Here is a 19,534-nt window from a genome sequence, read left to right as displayed (position 1 = left end):
TAGGCATATTTTAAATATTTGAACCGAGAATAGGCATATTATTCGCAGAAATTAACACGTTATTTTTGTAAAATAAAATATGTATGTATAGGTTAAAAAGTTCTGTAAAATGAAAAATCCCACAAAAGTATGCAAATACAGTAATAATGTCGTATCAAAAGTGGTAAGACTTTTCAGTTTTTATGGACGTCGCCATCTTTGATATTAGTCACTGACTGTTGCTATGGTTGCTCGACTCTCGTTGTACGTCCACGTTCAACTTCATACAGACAGTATTCGAGACGCTACTGTAAGGTGTTGTGTGAACTGTACGTTTCGAGACTCACACCTGCCAGTAAATGCTGTTGTCAATCCCAAAAACTGACAGTGTGAACGTAGCCTAAGTTTGAAGTGTTTTGGCTGATCAAGCTGTCCTCGTAGTTCCCAACATAACTTACAGATGTGCACTTTACAGCCGCGCCGTGATGTCGGTGTGATGTCGTTTACTCACTCGAGCTGCTCATTTCCTGACCTGCCTGGTCTCCTATTCAGTGTAATTATGTCTGTCAGTCTGCCAGAACCTCAAACAAAGTGACCAGCGGCCTCAGAACAATCGCCACAACGTGGAAGACAGAGAAATGAGACAAAAATGGCTGTTTGAAATGGAAAATCCTGTAAGTTAGTAGGAAACTCTCCACGGTTCCCATGAAGTATTCAGACGGCGGAATTCCCAGGAAGGCCTCATCGTCCGGAAAAAAGGTGAGTTGAAAAGCTAGGAAATAATTGATTTGCCTCTGCAACTATTCAGTTTTAATCTATGCAATTAGATAAAAAAAAAGACATTTTAATGACCTGCTTAAGTGTTTGTAGTCATTGTATGAAGAGGTTTATCGTAATATTAATTATTTGGGAATGTAAAATTAGAAGTTATTTAAAAAAAAAAATAACGTTTTGAATATATTTCAATGATTCCATTTGAAAACTTCTGAATAATATCGATGATAAATACTCACAACTTACACAACCCTTGCTGCAGGTAATGTTTTTAGTCCAAGGAAGTTTCAAACAACTGGAATTAACGTTACATGTCTAAATATAAATAAATGCACATTGTATTGCAGTTTAGAACTGAAAATATATTCATGAGTTCTTCAGAGGGCACCTGAGGAAACTGAGTTCACTGTGAAGTGCCTTTATGTAACATAATAAACTCAGATTCCTTGTTTAGTAAAAAAAAAAAAAAAAAAAAGCAAACCAGCTTTCAGAAGCACCACAAGTTAATATAGCATGTGAATAAATATTATTCATACATTTTATTTTAATTATCCATAGCTAGATTTTTTAATGCGCTTTATCTGATTGTAAATCGTGCATATTGTGGCTAAAAAAAAACGTATTTCGACATTAAAAATGAGTAATTAATGACAGAATTTTCATTTTTAGGTGCACTAACCCTTTAAGATCGATCATTTAAGTTGAGAGTGAACTCAGCCTGAATTAATGATGAAACATCGACCTCTAGTGGCTGAAAGTTGTATTATGAAGAGGTTTGCTTTGCAACATCATTACTCCAATGTGCAATAATGATTGACAATAATAAACAAAAGAAGAAAACACTATAAAGGCTGGTCTTCCTGCTAATATCAATTGATGCGTATGTGACAATGAATGCAGTAATTACAAAACACATTTTACAACCTTTTAATGCGACACATTCAAAGTTCATAAACGCAAGTCTTTTAAAATAATCATAGCAAGGCACTAGTGTAGTGGAAGACATTGCTGTCTTATAAACATTTAAATGTCCCGATTGATTTGCGAGTGGTTCGGAATTTCATACAGGACTTCCCTGGGAAAACTGGTGCGTTTAATTCCTGACTTTATACATTGACATGGATGCAATTCCTAAGCAGGCTCAGTCCAGTGCATTTCGTTGCCAGGACATATCCATTTATAAGATGAAAGGCAGGTAATCTTCACTTGTTACTTGTGTTTGTAGAATCCCTCGCCAGTTTTCTTGCCAAACTTGCCCTCTGACACCAGTTTGTTGAGCAGGGGACTGGTGTCAAACAGGGGGTTATCAGGGTCCATCGCATGCCAACCTACACAAACCCAGATTTAGAAATCAACACAATACTATTACATTAAACTTGGTACGGTCCATTCAAAATGCTCACCGTCAATAATAAACTTTGCAGTGTCCAATCCAACATAGTCCAGAAGCTCAAACGGACCCATAGGATAACCGGCCCCAAGCTTCATCGCCACATCTATGTCTTCCTTGGAACCGTGACCTGGAAAAAATATACAGCATTATGAAACAACAGAATCTGCACCAAAATAAGGTCTGGTATGGGTTCATCAGCATTGACTGCTTTACACACGTACCTCTCTCATGTAGTCGAATGGCCTCCATCATGTAAGGAACCAGCAGGCGATTCACTATAAAACCTGGAGTGTCCTGAGAGGAGACAGCAAGTGGGACTTTTTCAAATCTTCATCTAACCACAACAGAAAACTGAGGCTGCAATTCGCACAAGTTTGCCAAAATTGGACAACAGAAGACTGGGAAATTGTTGCCTGGTCTGATGAGTCTCGACATTCAGATGGTCAGGTCAGCATTTGGCGTAAACAACATGAAAGCATGGATCCATCCTGCCTTGTATCAGCGGTTCAGGCTGCTGGTGGTGGTGTAATGGTGTGGAGGACATTTTCTTGGCACACTTTGGACCCCTTAGTACCAATTGTGCATCTTTAAATGCCACAGCTTTCCTGAGTATTGTTTCTGACCATCTCCATTCCTTTATGACCACAGTGTACTCATCTTCTGATGGCTACTTCCAGCAGGATAACACGCCATGTCACAAAGATCAAATCATCTCAAACATGACAGTTCTCTAAACTCAAACGGCCTCTAGTCTCACCAGATCTCAATCCAACAGAGCAGCTTTATGATGTGGTGGAGAGATTCACATCATGGAAGTGCAGCTGACAAATCTGCGGCAACTGCGTGATGCAAACATTACAACATGGACCAAAATCGCTGAGGAATGTTTCCAGCACATTGTTGAATCTGTGCCATGAAGAATTAAGGCAGTTTTGACGGCTAAAGTGGGTCCAAACCGGTACTAACAAGATGTACAAAAGGTGTCTAAAGTGGCTGGTGAGTGTATAAACAGTCATGTGTAAAAGAAAGTACACCCTTTTGAATTGAGCCCCGTTTCCACCCGAAATTACCCAGAACAATTTGTACCAGGAACTTTTTTTTCCCCAGACCTGCTACTGTCTGGGTTTCCACTGCAGTCTAAAGTACCGTGAGGATTAGGCAAATTAGTCCAGAGACGTGGGACTGCGCGCGACTGCTCCTCCCAGTCACCAACGGACAGTAATCATTTTTACACGACACTGTCTGCAACAATAACAATAAGTATGGAGGAGATGCAAGCAGCTCTGCTTTTGCTGGTTATGTATTGGTTTACTAAAGAGGTCATTAACAAAACGGCGGAAAAGAGACGAGCACTGATACTAAAGCGTATTCTGAAAGCTCGTAAAGCTAGATTTAAAATAAGACAACGTATGTTATTATCAGCTATTACGGACATATTTCGGACCATGCGATGACTGAGACGAACGCGCACTATCAGACAGAAAGAGCAAGACTGATATTTACTGAACGCAGAACGAACCTCGCAAAAGACTTTTAAAAATGCTGGTTGAAATAAAATGCTGCGCGAGCTCAACCAATCAGCATGTTCAGCGCCCAAGTCCCACCCCCGAAAGTTCCTGAACTTTGAAAAAGTACTACCCCGGGAGCAGGGCCGTTTGGAGGGGGAAATATGTACCCAGAACTTCATTTAAATCCTGGAGAAGCCAAGGGTGTACTTAGTTTGTCATACATGACTTCTCCATTTTGCCTATTTTTTGTTAAATAAATAATGACAGTGTAACAGGGGTCTCCAAACTCAGTCCTGGAGGGCCACTGTCCTGCAGATTATAGCTCCAACCGCAATTAAACACACCTGAACAAGCTAATTAGTGTCTAACTAGGGCCTTGTAAGACACTGATTAGCTTGTTCAGGTGTGTTTAATTGCGGTTGGAGCTATAATCTGCAGGACAGTGGCCCTCCAGGACTGAGTTTGGAGACCCCTGGTGTAATATGTCATGTGCTGCTGTTGTTCATCTAAGGTTGTTTTTTACCTAGCCTGGATGCCAGCTGAATTTAGCCCCGCCCACAACATTTGAGGTCGGGAAGTTCGGTCTGGACTTGATCCGTTGTGGAGCAACTATGCTCGAACCAGAGCTGTTCGGACCAATCAAATTGTCAGGGCGGGGTTTATACGATGATGGACAGATGATCAACAGTAACGTCACCAAAGAGCGCTCGGGTTGAATTTGTTCTAATCCTAAACGGAGAACTTATTCGTATATGCGTTCACATTTACTATTTCTCTCAAAAATGATGATCGTGTTGGTAAGTGCTACATGTATCCTTACATTCTTTTACAACACCAGCAAAGATGGTTTACACTCATCTGCTTCTTCTACTTCTTCCAGTGTGCGTGCAGTTGATTTCTGTTGTCAAATATGCGTTGCTCCGTTGCTCTGATTGGTTGTAGGTCTATCCAATTGAGTGCAGAGACATTTTCTTTCCTGTTTCAGTTGAAACACGCCTCATAACCACAGCCCAATGGAGCAGCATCAGACTCATATTCTGACTAGACTCTGAGTAGGACGACGTCAGGCTAACATTTACCAAATTAAGAAATTTTTTATTATTATTATGTCCCGAAACATATAATTCAAAAGAGTGCACTTATTTTTTCACATGACTACATATAGAAGATTACAGAACTTACTTTGCATGAGACAGGATGCTTCCCCAAAGCTTTGCTGAACTCGAGGAGAGCGTCAAAGGTCTGTTGGCTTGTTGCTGGAGCTTTAACCACCTGAGAGAAGACAGTTAGTCAAGTCAAGATAATGAACCTTCTCATGTTTTATATATTTCATTCAATGCAAGCAACATTTTTATTCATGTGGGTGGTTGTGCAATACGGTTGTGTAATTTTAATCCGAACCTCCACCAGCTTCATCATTGGGACGGGGTTGAAAAAATGCAGACCGCCAAAGCGATCTAGTCTGGCCGTGGAGCTGGCGATGTCTGCGATCGGCAGGGACGACGTGTTGCTGGCAAAGATGGTGTGTCTGAGGAGAGCACAAACATCTGACTGATATAACACTGACCCAAGCGCTCTTCAGCATTCATGCTAAACCGTACACAACAAGGAAGACCCTTACTCTTAGTGCATAGTACATGTATGTAAATTAGGATGCTGCAATTCACACCAAAATTAAACACTGAACATAAACTCTTATTTTCTCAGCTCTTCAGAATACTAGATTATATATTGGTTTTATTAGTAATAATAAATAAATCTACCTCAGTTTTGATCAATTGTTGAATCAAAAGTGTTTGTCAAATTTTGACAATAAAGGAGAGTTTAAAACCACAATTAACTGTCTGTTTTCTACATCTTTCACTCAGGAGCAAAAATATGCCTTTAAACTTTAAAGAAATAAAATTTGACATTTATCGTGCTAATTATCAATATCGACTGATATTAATTTTTTTGGGCCATAACGCCCAGCCCTACTTGCACCTGTTTATTCTGATAAACATTTTTTTTTTACTTTTATTAAATTAATACATACATTTATGGAAGCTTGTTTCCACCACAGAATAACATTTTTTAAAAGATAGTTCTGACTTTTTTTTTCTCAGAATTGCGAGATATAAAGTCCCAATTGCGAATTCTGACTTTATATCACACAACTGTGAGTTTATATCTTGCAATTCTGACTTTATATCTCTGAATTGTGAGATAAAAAAAAAAAAATCACAGTTACTTTTGTTATTTTATATTTTGTGGTGGAAACAAGCTTCCATATACAGTCATTACAATTTGTTCATTTTAAAACTACCGAAAGAAAAATATTTTTAAAAATATTCTGAAAGCTTCTTATAGTGCTCAAAGCACATCCCATAATAATTTAATACAACTTTACGGTAGCACAAATATGATATTTTATTATATGCTATGATTATCATATTTTTCAATTTGATGGTTTCATTATATACATGGTGAATTTAAATTGACCATTTGAATCTAACAATGCCATGTCAACAAATGGAAAAGCCAACTGTTTATTCTTTTTATCATTTTCTTTTACCCCAAATACCATACTTTTCATATTCTTCAGATATTGCAAAACTGTTGATTTAATTACCTTGAACAAAAACCATTAACAAGACTTTTGTCTCAAAAACTACACTCATTTGCTACCTAAATTCATAACATTTAAATGAATCAACTAAGCGCAGAAACTATTTTATTTAATTGTGTTGCTGCATGGGATTGACATCAATGATCAGCCAAATGTCCATGTGCACAGTGAAAATGCTGCAGTTTTTGTGCCATCTAGTGGTTTCGAGGAAAATGAAACCCAATGTGTTGGACCTGTAGCCCTGTTGCATCCTATATTGTTTCCTATTCATATTTTAACTGAGAAGTTGAACATGTATGTATTTTTTCTTACTCTGGGGCCACTTTGTCCAGAGCTTCAAACAGATCTTGTTTGACTTTGAGGTTTTCCACAATAGCCTCCACCACGAGATCAGTGCCCTGAACTACTGACGCAGCATCTGCGCTCGTAGAGACATTCTTCAGGACTTTCTGAACGAAAGCTTCTCCATCCTAGAGAATGTGAGCCACAGTTATCTTTTCATGACTTCATGAACAATAGAGCCATTAAACCCCACATGAAATTAACAGCTTTGGGATTTAAGTTTATGTCGGTGCTGTCAAACTAACCTCAGGTTTTTGTGCAAACTTCTTCTTCGCCACTCTCTTCAGACTAGCCTCAATGCCCTTTGCAGATTTCTTCAGTATGTCCTCCGATGTGTCCACCAACACCACTGAATGTCCTGTGGATGCAGCAACCTGAAACATTGAAGGGATAGTTCAACCAAAAATGAACATTGTTATTAATTCCTCACCCTCATGTCGTTCCGAACCCGTAAGACTTTCGTTCATCTTCAGAACCCAAATGAAGATCTTTTTAATGAAATCGGAGCGCCCATTGACATTGATAGCTTGTTACCGCCATGGAATATATATATTTTTTAAAAGTAATTGCGACTTTAATGTCACAATTCAGATCCCCCCCCCACCACCCCCACCCCCGCTTCCGCTTTCAACATAGCCCAAATCTGAGAAAAACAGTCAGCTCACAATTCTGACTTTTTTTCCGCGCGACTTTATAATTCACAACTATGAATTTGTATCTCACAATTCTGAGAAAAAAGCCAAAATTGTAAGTTTATATCACGCAGTTTGGACTTAATATCTTTAAATTGCGAGTTTATATCACAATTCTGAGGAAAAAGTCAGAATTACGAGATCTAAACTTGTAATTGCACAAAAAATCCAGAATTGAGAGATAAAGATTTTTTTATTCCATGGCAGAAACATGCTTTTCAAGTTTTTGGTGGAACATACAGTAAAAGAAGACTGAAAAATCGCATACTTCCCTACTATATAGTAGGCAAAAAACAGTATGTGGCAAAAGAAGTATGTCCGAATTCACAGTACTTTAAAAGAGTAGGCAAAAAGTACCCGGATAAACTACTTCTGTCGAGATTCTGAAGTGTGCAAATTATGGATACTTTACTATCCCATGAGGCCACGGGAGAGGATTTGTGAATGGCAGTGAAGTGGCAACTGACTGGTAGGTCACATGAAAATGAACATGGTGAATGTAGTCAATTCAGATTACATTCAAATTACACACACTCATACTATATAGAACACACTTTTTAACAGTCGTGAAGTAATTACTAATTCAAAATAATACCGACTCAAGAGAGAATGCGATTCTGGGCGTAACCTTGACATTGTTTTTGCCCACACAGTGGAAGGCATTGGTTACGGAAATTATTTGGTTATCATTAACATTCTTCAAAATATCTTTTTTTGTGTTCAGCAGAAGAAACAAAGTCATACAGGTTAGAACGACCTGACGGTGAGTAAATTATAACAGAATTTTCATTTTTGGGTGAACTATCCCTTTATTATTTCAAGCAATTTCAATGTGCTATATAAACAAAATCGATAGGAATGCAATGAGCATTAACCTAAATAATATATGCTGGATAAGTGGGTGAAAGGTCACTGTGAAAGTTAAAGACGGTCGCAACATGGTGGGAGAAGTTTGCCACAAATTGGCCACGATTTATTGACACATTGTGATCACCGCGACCAATGCAACTACATTCAGCTTGAAAGAATAACATTCTTTAATAACTGTGTGATTGATAGCACTTAGCTTTTAGCCTGGATGGTAAACCACTAGCTCTTGGCAAATGAATGCAGTCGTATTTATCCGTCGTTACCTGTGCAATGCCAGCACCCATTAGTCCGCCTCCGATAACGGTGACATGTTTAATTGCAGCATGAACTGCAGCAGAAGATGAGAGGGTCCTGATGTACTGGCGCGTGATGAATGCCATGGCGGCTTTCGCGAATGCGCGTGCACAAGCCTCTCAGCGCGTGCTCGAGAACTGAACCAAGGTTGAACTGATCACGTGGTTTCCTCCCCATGAGATAGCTTTTCACACATATAGTATCATGTAATATGACCATAATGTACAACTCATTGACAATGTGTTTATTGTTCTTGTAAGTTTTATCAAAAAATAGTGTAGTTGTTTACCAAAGAGGCATTCAAAAATCAAGGCAAATATTGCTTTTCAGCAGCATACTTTATTGTGCGTCATTTCCAATCAATCAGTATTTTTTGTCAAATTATATAAAGTGTGAAAATACTGTTTATATAGGACATAAAATTCTAGCTATGATAGTAGCTTTAGCTGGCCATTTTATTCCAAAAATATTTAAATTATAATTTCCATCATTTTTAAGATGTAGTGGAAATGACTCTATCCTGGAAATGCTCATGACTGGGAAAAACAAAGCAAAAAAAACAACACTATTCTGTACGTCCATTGTTAATGGACAAATTAAATAAATTAGTGAGTGTTGTTTTAAAACCCCTTAACTGTCACGCTCTTTTTTATCGCCTTTTTTTCGTATCATATATTTGAGTAATTATCATAAATTAGGTATCATTTGAAAGCTTACGAACTCAAAACTCATCCTGTGGAAACCGTTTTGAAATCAGACGTTGCGTTGCCATGGAAACGGTACTCTAAATTCTTCTAGCGGGCTCCTCCCCTAGTGGGCGGCGTCATGTTTCATATTACAAAATGTTTTTTAACTACTTTATAATCAAAATCTTTTCTAATCTTGACAAAACACATATCGTCGGAAAGGTCTGAGTCTCAAGGTATCCATATACGTGACTGTTTTGTGATGGAAGTGATATTTGGACAGAAATTTACAGGAAAATGTATCGAAAAACAATCAATGGAATGTGAATGACACCCGGTGGCTATTTTTGGTAAAGCGCCTAGACAAAATCTCATGGGGACTTCAATTTTTGTGATATCAACTTCAAATTTGGAACACAACTTGGTTAGGCATATGGCTTTATAGTAATTTTAGAGTAAAACATTTTTTGTAAAATATATATTTTATATAAAATAAAAATATTTATTACAGTATTTTTCATTTACAGTACATTTAAACTTCCATAACTTTTTCATACTTTCATATTTTGAAATGCTTTCACTTCAGCAATAATCTGCTGAGTGTCTTCTTTAACAAGACCAAACTTAGTTCTATATTCCAAAGCATTCTTGAATTACAGCCCTTTAAGTTTGGTTCATGACTATTCTCAAAAAGGGGGGAGACAGTTAAGGGGTTAAGAGTTTTTTTCTTTTCAGGCCTTTTTGAACACCCATTAATGTTTTTACTATAACACTGAACCATGAAATAGATAATAAATTATAAATAGATAATTACTTAAAATAATTCTTCAAAATAATAATAACAACAGTCTTGTAGTACAATATAGTACCCAGAAATAATTTTTCAAGAATTAGAAAATGCAGTTTTTTAAAATTAAATTATGAAATGAATATTTTAAATCAACTGAAATATGCGGATATAATACTTAGGTATTTGTTCCTATTTCTTGAAATTGTTCAGGAAAATTGTACAAAAATAATTTCAAACTTTTTGCTTCATCATGCACCTTTAAAGCCCTTATTTTGTAACCTGGTCAACCTGTGCAATTTGCTTCCCATAATGATGCCTGATTGCTTCAGGAATGACTTGTCAGCGGGCTTTCACACAGACAGTAAATGGGCATGGAGCCAGAGTCAGGCCAAAGCGTCCATGCATGGATGGAGCAGATTTCCCCTCAGGAAGCCTGAATGTGAAGGCCTGCATTAGGCTGGTGAACATCAGAAACAGCTCCATCTTAGCCAGCTGCTCTCCCATGCACACCCTGCGACCTGTGGCATACAGAAAAGACTTATTTAAACATGGTTATTATAAGAGTAGTTTTTTAACTTAGGGTACGTTTACATGACAATAGCCGCGTTTCCACTGCCGGGCCAGTGCGAGCCACGGCTTTCATCGGGCCAATGCCGTTTGTTGGCATTTTTGTGGTTTACTTAAAGATTTAAAACCCAAGCATCTACGTTTTACCACAGTTTTACAATAATAAGTGATACATTTATCATAATAAATTACGTATAAATAATACAGCGAAGTAGATGGGCTGCGTATGAAATCGCATACTTCCCTACTATATAGAAGATGAAAAACAGTATGTGACAAGAAGTATGTCTGAACTCCATTACTCGAGTGAAAGTAAAAGTACTACTGGTCAAATATTACTCCGTTACAAGTGAAAGTTGTAAAAAACGATTTTTACTTAAAGCTACACTGTGTAACTTTTTTAGTTTATTCTTAACTAAAAACACTTAGTTCTTTCAAAAATATATGTGCTCATTAATGTATATTTACTTCTTTCAAGTAATAAAGTATTCTCGTAAGTTTATAATATGCCATTGAAAATACATACGGGTAAGGGGTTCGAATGCGGGTCGCCATGTTGCCCCTCCATCTTGAAAGTACATTAGCCAAAGAGGGACATACCCGTAAATTCAAGCTTCGCCTTACGCGTTTTAACACTCGATGGCACCGTGTCGAATGTGGACGAGGTCAAACTGGAAGCCATATTAATCTTGGACTAAATCGGCCACCGTAGGAGTTAAAACGAAATCGGAATTGAGAAGAAGAGAAACTAATATTCACTGGATGGTCATATACCTTTTCACCACTAGATGGGGGGAAATATCACACAGTGTAGCTTAAAGTAAAAGTACAGAAGTACTTGTTTATAAAAGTACTTAAGTATTAGAAGTCAATTTCCTTTTTTATGTCAATGCATTATTTTATTATTGTTGCATTGTTGTATGAATGCACGCTATAGCCACCATGGTGGTTTAAGCCAGTCAGTGATGCTCCATCCGACATGCTAGCATACGACCACCTTGAACTAATTTAAATACTTACAAAGCCTTTTACAAAGCTGCTGTCACTTTAAGGCAGAATGCACAAATCCTATACACTGATACACATCCGATATTCCCCCAACTGTTTACGTTCACTTAAGACATAATCAACTTTGTTTAGGTGAACACTTTCCAAAATGAAAATGTTGACATTTTGTGTGTATTGGTCTGTTTAAGTGCGAAAACCCCCGCAAAAGAAAGCTCTATTCAGTACTCGTGCTCTGGCATCTCAGAGGCACAAAAACCAGACTGAACTGAGCGCTTTTTGATCATGCTTTTTCAGATTCATCCATATGTCTATGCCTCTCTTTCTCCCAGACATTTACATTTTTGAACATTTTTGGAGACATTCATCAAGTGTATGTCAACGAAACTAATCTTTAATCTTTTCAGAAAACTGAAACTTACTTTCTAATATGGCCATGGGTGCACACACTAGCCAAGGAACCGTCTTCCTCCATTTTGCTATAAACTGATCAGTGTTCAAAAAAGTTGGGAAACTTCATATGACCCTACAAAAGTGATTACTTATAGGCTGTCGAGAAAAAGAAAAAAGAAAAAAAATCATCCACTGACTTGCAAAGCTGCTACAGAAACGCCTTTCGACTTCGAGGACCTTGATAGAAATGTAGTGGAGTAAAAAGTACGATATTTGTCTTTCAAATGTAGTGAAGTTAAAGTAAAAGTTTCCCTAAAAAATAATACTCCAGTAAAGTACAGATACTGAAAAAGTGTACTTACGTACAGTACTCAGGTAAATGTACTTAGTTACTGTCCACCTCTGGCTACAGCCAACCAGAGCAAAGAAGAAGGTGAAGTGGAGCTAGTTGATAGATTAAACTTTCGCCGTATCCGGTCGGCAAAACTCCAAACACATCTTCCTTTCTTAAGAATGACTTCAGGGCCGTTCTTTGTTCTTTCCTCAAAGAAAAGCTTAACTCCAAGTCTTCCAGAGTCGCGGCCAAAGCCGATTCGAAAGACTGCTGTTCGCCAGCTTCTTTGTTGACAAGTAGCACGCGCAACCGCCACAACTCTGCCGTCATTATGTTAAGCCCGCCCACCAACTCTATACACAATGTGATTGGCCTGACCAGAGTTTGGTTTTTCCAGCTCGCAAGCCAACGGAGAGTTGCTAGACTACCCTGGCTGCAAATTAGATTTAATGCCGCTAGGGTGCGTCTAGATTTCTAGGCTATACACTCATACTATATAGAACACACTTTTTAGCGGTCGTGAAGTAATTACTTATTCAAAATAAGTACAGACTCAACAGAGTATTCGTTTCAGATGCAGCCATATTGTTCAAGAGCAGCCAATGAAAACCACAGACTGCCATTTTGCAAATATATTGCAAACCTACGTAGGTTCATACAGGAAGTTAGCCTGGAATTACTGACGACTCGATTCAGGTAGTTCAGAATCGGTTTATTCTTTTGGGAGACAATAGCCGCTTTTCCACGGTTAGGCCGAACGGATCTTACAATGGTAAGGAAAGGTTCCAGTTGTTGATGGTATGGCACCATTACAAACCGTTCTCTGCCCGGTTGGCTAACTGTGCTGGTAGAATCCGTGAAGTGACGTCGCAACTCAGGATTGGTCACTTGTCTGTTGCCTGGCTACCAGTTTCTCTATAGATGGCGATCTATTTGAACGACGTAAACACAAATTAATAATAAAATTAAAAGAAATATCTGATCATCCTCCAAAATGTGGTCATTATTTACATATCATTTCATTAGTAAACCGTTGTGTTACCAAGGCAACAAGGCAATGCTTTTGTATTACATTCCAAAGAGCGGCCGTTATCAGCCACAAACCAGAACCGTACCAGCTGACCCGAATCGGCACGGGATAGAACGGTTACGCAATGAGAAGCGTTCGGCCCGACAGTGGAAAACAGCTAATAACTCTTTGATCTTTGAAAGTGTACAGACCTTCTACATTCACAAACAGCTCTATTACACACTGCATGAAAGGTCATACCAGAAAAAAAACATAATAGGGGCACTGTAAACACTAAATATTGCTGGTTTCTAGGACACATTTTAAAACATACCTATTCCAAATGGAATAAAACAGTCTTTCCTGAGAAGCTTGCCCTGTTCATCCAGAAATCGGGCTGGATTGAAGTCATCAGGATTTTCCCACACAGTAGGATCCCTATGTACTGACCAGAGGTTTGGGATGATTACTGTTCCTTTAGGAATAGTGTACCCTCGGAACTCTGGGAAGAGACAAATTTAGCTGAACAATTTATTAAATTAAAAAAAATAATAATTTCCAGAGTGTCCTCTGAAAGTATTTGTACAGTGATAATTTTTGTACTACCCTTGGATTTGACATAATAACAAAAAACATTTGATTTTAAAGATTAAAGTCTGACTATTATCAACCTCGTGGATTATGGCGGAGGAGTTTGAGTTGACCTGGTTTAGTTTTATTCATTAATAATTTACTTTAGACAAACATATCAAAAAACAACACAAAAGCAAAAGTCAAAATACTTTCAGGAGACTGTATATAAAATATTGAAAATTCATAAGTGAATCATAAACATACCCAGGTCACATTTCACCCCAAATCAGATGAAAAATGAAATACATATATACGTATATATAATAGTATAAATAAAATGTATGTCAATGTATTTAATTTTTTTGTGAACACACAGACATATGTGACAGATATATATATATATATATATATATATATATATATATATATATATATATATATATATATATATATATATATATATATATATATATATATATATATATATATATATATATATATATATATATATATATATATATATATATATATATATATATATTCACATACATACAGGTGCTGGTCATATAATTAGAATATCATCAAAAAGTTGATTTATTTAACTAATTCCATTCAAAAAGTGAAACTTGTATATTCTATTCATTCCTTACATACAGGCTGATATATTTCAAATGTTTATTTCTTTTAATTTTGATGATTAAAACAAACAACTAAGGAAAATCCCAAATTCAGTATCTCAGAAAATTAGAATATTACTTAAGATAAATGCAAAGAAAGGATTTTTTGAAATCTTTGCCAACTGAAAAGTATGAACATGAAAAGTATGAGCATGTACAGCACTCAATACTTAGTTGGGGCTCCTTTTGCCTGAATTACTGCAGCAATGCGGCGTGGCATGAGGAGATCCGTCTGTGGCACTGCTCAGGTGTTATGAGAGCCCAGGTTGCTCTGATAGTGGCCTTCAGCTCTTCTGCATTGTTGGGTCTGGCATATCGCATCTTCCTCTTCACAATACCCATAGATTTTCTATGGGGTTAAGGTCAGCCGAGTTTGCTGGCCAATTAAGAACAGGGATACCATGGTCCTTAAACCAGGTACTGGTTGCTTTGGCACTGTGTGCAGGTGCCAAGTCCTGTTGGAAAATGAAATCTGCATCTCCATAAAGTTGGTCAGCAGCAGGAAGCATGAAGTGCTCTAAAACTTCCTGGTATACGGCTGCGTTGACCTTGGACCTCAGAATACACAGTGGACCAACACCAGCAGATGACATGGCACCCCAAACCATCACTGACTGTGGAAACTTTACACCGGACCTCAAGCAACGTGGATTGTGTGCCTCTCCTCTCTTCCTCCAGACTCTGGGACCCTGATTTCCAAAGGAAATGCAAAATTGACTTTCATCAGAGAACATAACTTTGGACCACTCAGCAGCAGTCCAGTCCTTTTTGTCTTTAGCCCAGGAGAGACGCTTCTGAAGCTGTCTGTTGTACAAGAGTGGCTTGACACAAGGTGTGCGACAGCTGAAACCCATGTCTTGCATACGTCTGTGCCTAGTGGTTCTTGAAGCACTGACTCAAGCTGCAGTCCACTCTGTGAATCTGCCGCTCTTTTTTGAATGGGTTTTGTTTCACAGTCCTCTCCAGGGTGCGGTTATCCCTATTGCTTGTACACTTTTTTCTACCACATCTTTTCCTTCCCTTCGCCTCTCTATTAATGTGCTTGGACACAGAGCTCTGTGAACAGCCAGCCTCTTTTGCAATGACCTTTTGTGTCTTGCCCTCCTTGTGCAAGGTGTCAATGGTCGTCTTTTGGACAACTGTCAAGTCAGCAGTCTTCCCCATGATTGTGTAGCCTACAGAACTAGACAGAGAGACCATTTAAAGGCCTTTGCAGGTGTTTTGAGTTAATAAGCTGATTAGAGTGTGGCACCAGATGTCTTCAATATTGAACACATCACAATATTCAAATTTTCTGAGATACTGAATTTGGGATTTTCCTTAGTTGTCAGTTATAATCATCAAAATTAAAAGAAATAAACATTTGAAATATATCAGTCTGTGTGTAATGAATGAATATAATATACAAGTTTCACTTTTTGAATGGAATTAGTGAAATAAATCAACTTTTTGATGATATTCTAATGATATGACCAGCACCTGTATAGGGGTGTGTGTGTGTGTATTATAACATATACTGTACATATATATACACAACACATATACATTTTACTTTTGAGTTTCTTTTTGTAAATGAAAAAATAAAATATATGAATAATAATAGCAATATCAAGTACAATTTAGTAATTTATAACTAACTATTGTTTTTGCAATACAGTAATGATATTTATTATTATCATCATTATTATTTTGCATTACAGCAATAGGCAAACATTCATGGCGTTGTGTATAATTTTTCTGGCCCTAAAAATAACCTTAATTTTCTTTACGCAGAATATCATTTCTTATGTCTTTCTTTTGGTTTCGGGATGTGATATAATCAAGGCACTCATATTTCCCTCACTCCTGTATTTTCCTCACCTGTGGTCTCGGAGGCCATGTGGGGTATCGACAGAGGAACCACAACAGTCATCCTCTGCACCTCCATGATGGTGGCTTCAGTGTACGGCAAACTGCCCTTATCGGTCAGAGACGGCACTCTCTCTGATCCCACCACAGCCTCAATCTCCTCCTGAACTTTCTCTGAGGGGTCATTAAACAGAGATGGTGGATATAACCAGTACCGCTATGCTCAAGCGAACCTTTAGATCATGCAGAGCGGGTCACACACCTTGCACATCAGGATACAAGGACATATAGAGAATACTCCACAGAACGCTATTTGTGGTAGTATCAGTGCCCGCGATGAAGAGGTCCCCGATGATGTAGAAGAGATCGTCTTCTGAGAACAAGCTCTCTTCGGAACTGTTTTCCTTTTGCTTTGCCAGCATCTCCACCAGATACATATCTATGAAATCCCTGGGGTTCTCCGGATCCAGCGTGGCCCTGTGCCTCGCTATGATTCTCTTCAGGAAGGCGGTGATATCGACCTCCGCGCGCCGCAGCTCCTTGAAGACGCCCCAGGGCAGGTAGTACAGCCAGGGAAAGACGTTGACCAGCAGAATGGAGGTGTTGACGCTGATCTCCAGCCCGTGAGACATGAGGTCCAGCATGGTGCGGAACTCCTGGTCCTGGTGATGGAAACGCTGACCCAGAGTCAGGGAGGAGATGACGTTGGAGACTGCATTGCTGATGAGAGGCGTCAGGTCGATTCCAGAGGGCCCCGCCTCCTCCATGAGGCCCTGCAGCTCAGTTTTAATCATGGTCAGGCCTTCGCGGATGCACGGCTCCAGACTCAGCTTGCCGAAGCCAAAGCTGCGCAGGGAGCTGTGACAGAACTTGCGGTTTGTCCGCCACAGCGGACCGTAGGGTGCAAACACGATCCCTGTGAACAGCATTCACCTCAGACATACAACGCTTTGCTTTTTCATATTCTGCTTTTGTTTCGTTTTTTAGGAACTTTAAAAAATAATTTTGTAAAAAAAAAAAAACACCCAATAGGGTGATCAATATTTGGCATTATATAAAGTACACGGAGTTGGATTTTTGAAACCAGACATTATATGTTCTTTTTTCTGTTCAGTTCCATTCTATTGTGGCCTATTCTGTTTTGTTTAATTCTATTCTACTTTATTAGTTTATGTTGTTCATTTCTCCTTTGTCCACCATCGTTCTATTCTGCTCCAGTCTATTCTACTGATTTATTGTATTGTTTTATTCTGTTCTATTGTTTTCAGCCAGCCTGTTCTACTGTTCTATTCTGTTCAATTCTAAATTATTCTATTCTGCTCTAGTCTATTATACTCTGTTCTATTCAATTCCATTCTGCCCTGTTCTATTCTTTTCAGCATCAGTCTCTTCTACCGTTCTATTTTCTTCAATTCTAAATTGTTCTGTTCTGCTCCAGTCTATTATACTCTGTTCTATTCAATTCTGCCCCATTTTATTCTGTTCTACTCTATTATTTGTCAGTCTCTTCTACTGCTCTATTGTTAAATTCCAAATGATTCTATTCTGCTCTAGTCTATTATATTCTGTTCTATTCTATTCGGTCTCAGTCTCTTCTATTGTTATATTCTGTTCAGTTCTAAATTATTATATTCTGCTGTAGTACATTACACTGTTCTATTCGATCCCATTCTGCCCCGCTTTATTCTGTTCTATTCAGTCAGTCTCTTCTACTGTTATATTCTGTTAATTCCAAATTATTATATTCTGCTGTAGTCTATTGTACTCTGTTCTATTCTATTTGGTCTCAGTCTCTTCTATTGTTCTTTTCTGTTCAGTTCTAAATTATTCTATTTCTGCTGTAGTCTATCACACTCCATTCTATTCTATTTGTTCTGTTTTATTCTATTATTTGTCAGTCTACTGCCCAATTCTTTTCGATTCTGAAATTATTCTATTCTGCTGTAAACTATCACACTCTGTTCTGTTCAATTCCATTCTGCCGTTTTATTCTGTTCTATGCTATGTCGGTCTCTTTTACTTTTCTGTTCAGTTCTAAATTATTCTATTTTTTAATGTAGTCTATCACACTCCGTTCTATTCGATTTATTCTGTCCTTTTTATCCTGTCTCAATCTCTTCTACTGCTCTATTCTTTTATTGTGAGAATAATTATATTATTCTATTCTGCTGTAGTTTATAGTTTATTCTATTCAATTCCATTCTGCTCTATTCTATGTCAGTCTCTTCTACTGTTCTGTTCATTCTAAATAACTATATTCTGCTCCAGTGTGTCGTACTCTGTTATATTCTATTCTGCACTGTTTTTGTTCTATTCAATTCTGAGTCTGTCTCTTCTACTGTTCAGTTCTATATCATTCTGTTCTCCTCTACTCTATTGTGTTCTGCTCTAATCTACCGTGGCATGCAGCAATCATTACCTGTGGCTGTTTCTCTTACCTTTCCTCTTGGTGATGATAGTTATGAGCGGTATATGTGGTCTGTCAGAGAACACCTCCGGGTAGTTTAACATCGCGTCCCGGACAGCGTCATATCCCGTCAGCACGACCATGAGCTGAGGGCCAACAAAAATGCTGAATATGTTTCCATACCGTTTGGACATCTCGAAGAGTCCAGCCTGAGGCGAGAGCGGATTTGAGACCATCTTTGCAAACTCTTTACGGTTCTGTGTAAATCGTTTTAAAATGAATGAAGGCACTAAGAAGCCCCCGAAGTTGCCCACGACGGGCCATGGCTTTGGACCTGGAGGGATGTTCGCGTATCTTTGATGGTTCTGGTACTTTTGCAGCGCATAGAAAACAAGCACAAACGCGATCAAACCCACAATGTTTGCAGGCGAGAACACATACTGCCACAACACACACGGGGACGCGTCCATGACTCCCTCACTCACCAAAACCCACTGATTCCGAAACACAGACGCATAGTTCCTCCAGATCAATACTCGCTATCTGCTGATCAAACACATTTTCTTCCTGGCTGTGCTGCTGGAGCTGTCGCATGGGTTGCGTGTTTTTGTATTTTCCATTGGCTGAGAGCAGCACGCCGGGAGTTGATTGGTGAAACACCCGATGACTAGTACGAATGGGTGGGGTCAACTGAGGTCATGATCCAATAGAGGAAGCAGGCAAAGTTTTTTCAGCGATGATGGTCTTATTATGGGCTTTCACTTCTCTTGTCGATATATAATGGA

At 38.4% G+C, this 19,534-nt stretch overlaps 2 protein-coding genes across 3 annotated transcripts; both read right to left on the bottom strand.

Annotated features, from left to right (window-relative positions):
• Positions 1-1,666: 1,666 nt before the first annotated feature.
• On the bottom strand, positions 1,667-8,599 carry hadh (hydroxyacyl-CoA dehydrogenase). Its single transcript, XM_079812441.1, has 8 exons — positions 8,430-8,599; positions 6,850-6,978; positions 6,575-6,732; positions 5,056-5,182; positions 4,837-4,926; positions 2,368-2,440; positions 2,157-2,273; positions 1,667-2,081 (listed from the first exon to the last, which is right to left on the bottom strand). Exons 1-8 carry the CDS (start codon positions 8,544-8,546, stop codon positions 1,963-1,965), a joined length of 930 nt encoding a protein of 309 aa, XP_079668567.1. The 5' UTR covers positions 8,547-8,599; the 3' UTR covers positions 1,667-1,962.
• Positions 8,600-8,787: 188 nt separating this feature from the next.
• cyp2u1 (cytochrome P450, family 2, subfamily U, polypeptide 1) lies at positions 8,788-19,380 on the bottom strand. 2 transcript variants are annotated; one of them, XR_013816204.1, is made up of 6 exons: positions 18,781-19,380; positions 16,605-17,258; positions 16,355-16,516; positions 13,579-13,746; positions 9,896-10,454; positions 8,788-9,089 (listed from the first exon to the last, which is right to left on the bottom strand). XR_013816204.1 is itself a non-coding variant. In XM_079812435.1 (5 exons), the coding sequence occupies exons 1-5, from the start codon at positions 19,217-19,219 to the stop codon at positions 10,276-10,278; spliced, it is 1,602 nt and encodes a 533-aa protein (XP_079668561.1). In that variant the 5' UTR covers positions 19,220-19,380; the 3' UTR covers positions 8,788-10,275. The 2 variants fall into 2 exon arrangements, 1 of the variants encoding a protein (XP_079668561.1); XM_079812435.1 differs by having other exon boundaries at positions 8,788-10,454.
• Between the last annotated feature and the right edge of the window lie 154 nt (positions 19,381-19,534).

The sequence above is a fragment of the Gobio gobio genome, assembly GCF_949357685.1.
Source record: "Gobio gobio genome assembly, chromosome: 3".
In the NCBI taxonomy this organism is placed as follows: Eukaryota; Metazoa; Chordata; class Actinopteri; order Cypriniformes; family Gobionidae; genus Gobio; species Gobio gobio.
This window is presented reverse-complemented; position numbering and strand designations above follow the sequence as displayed.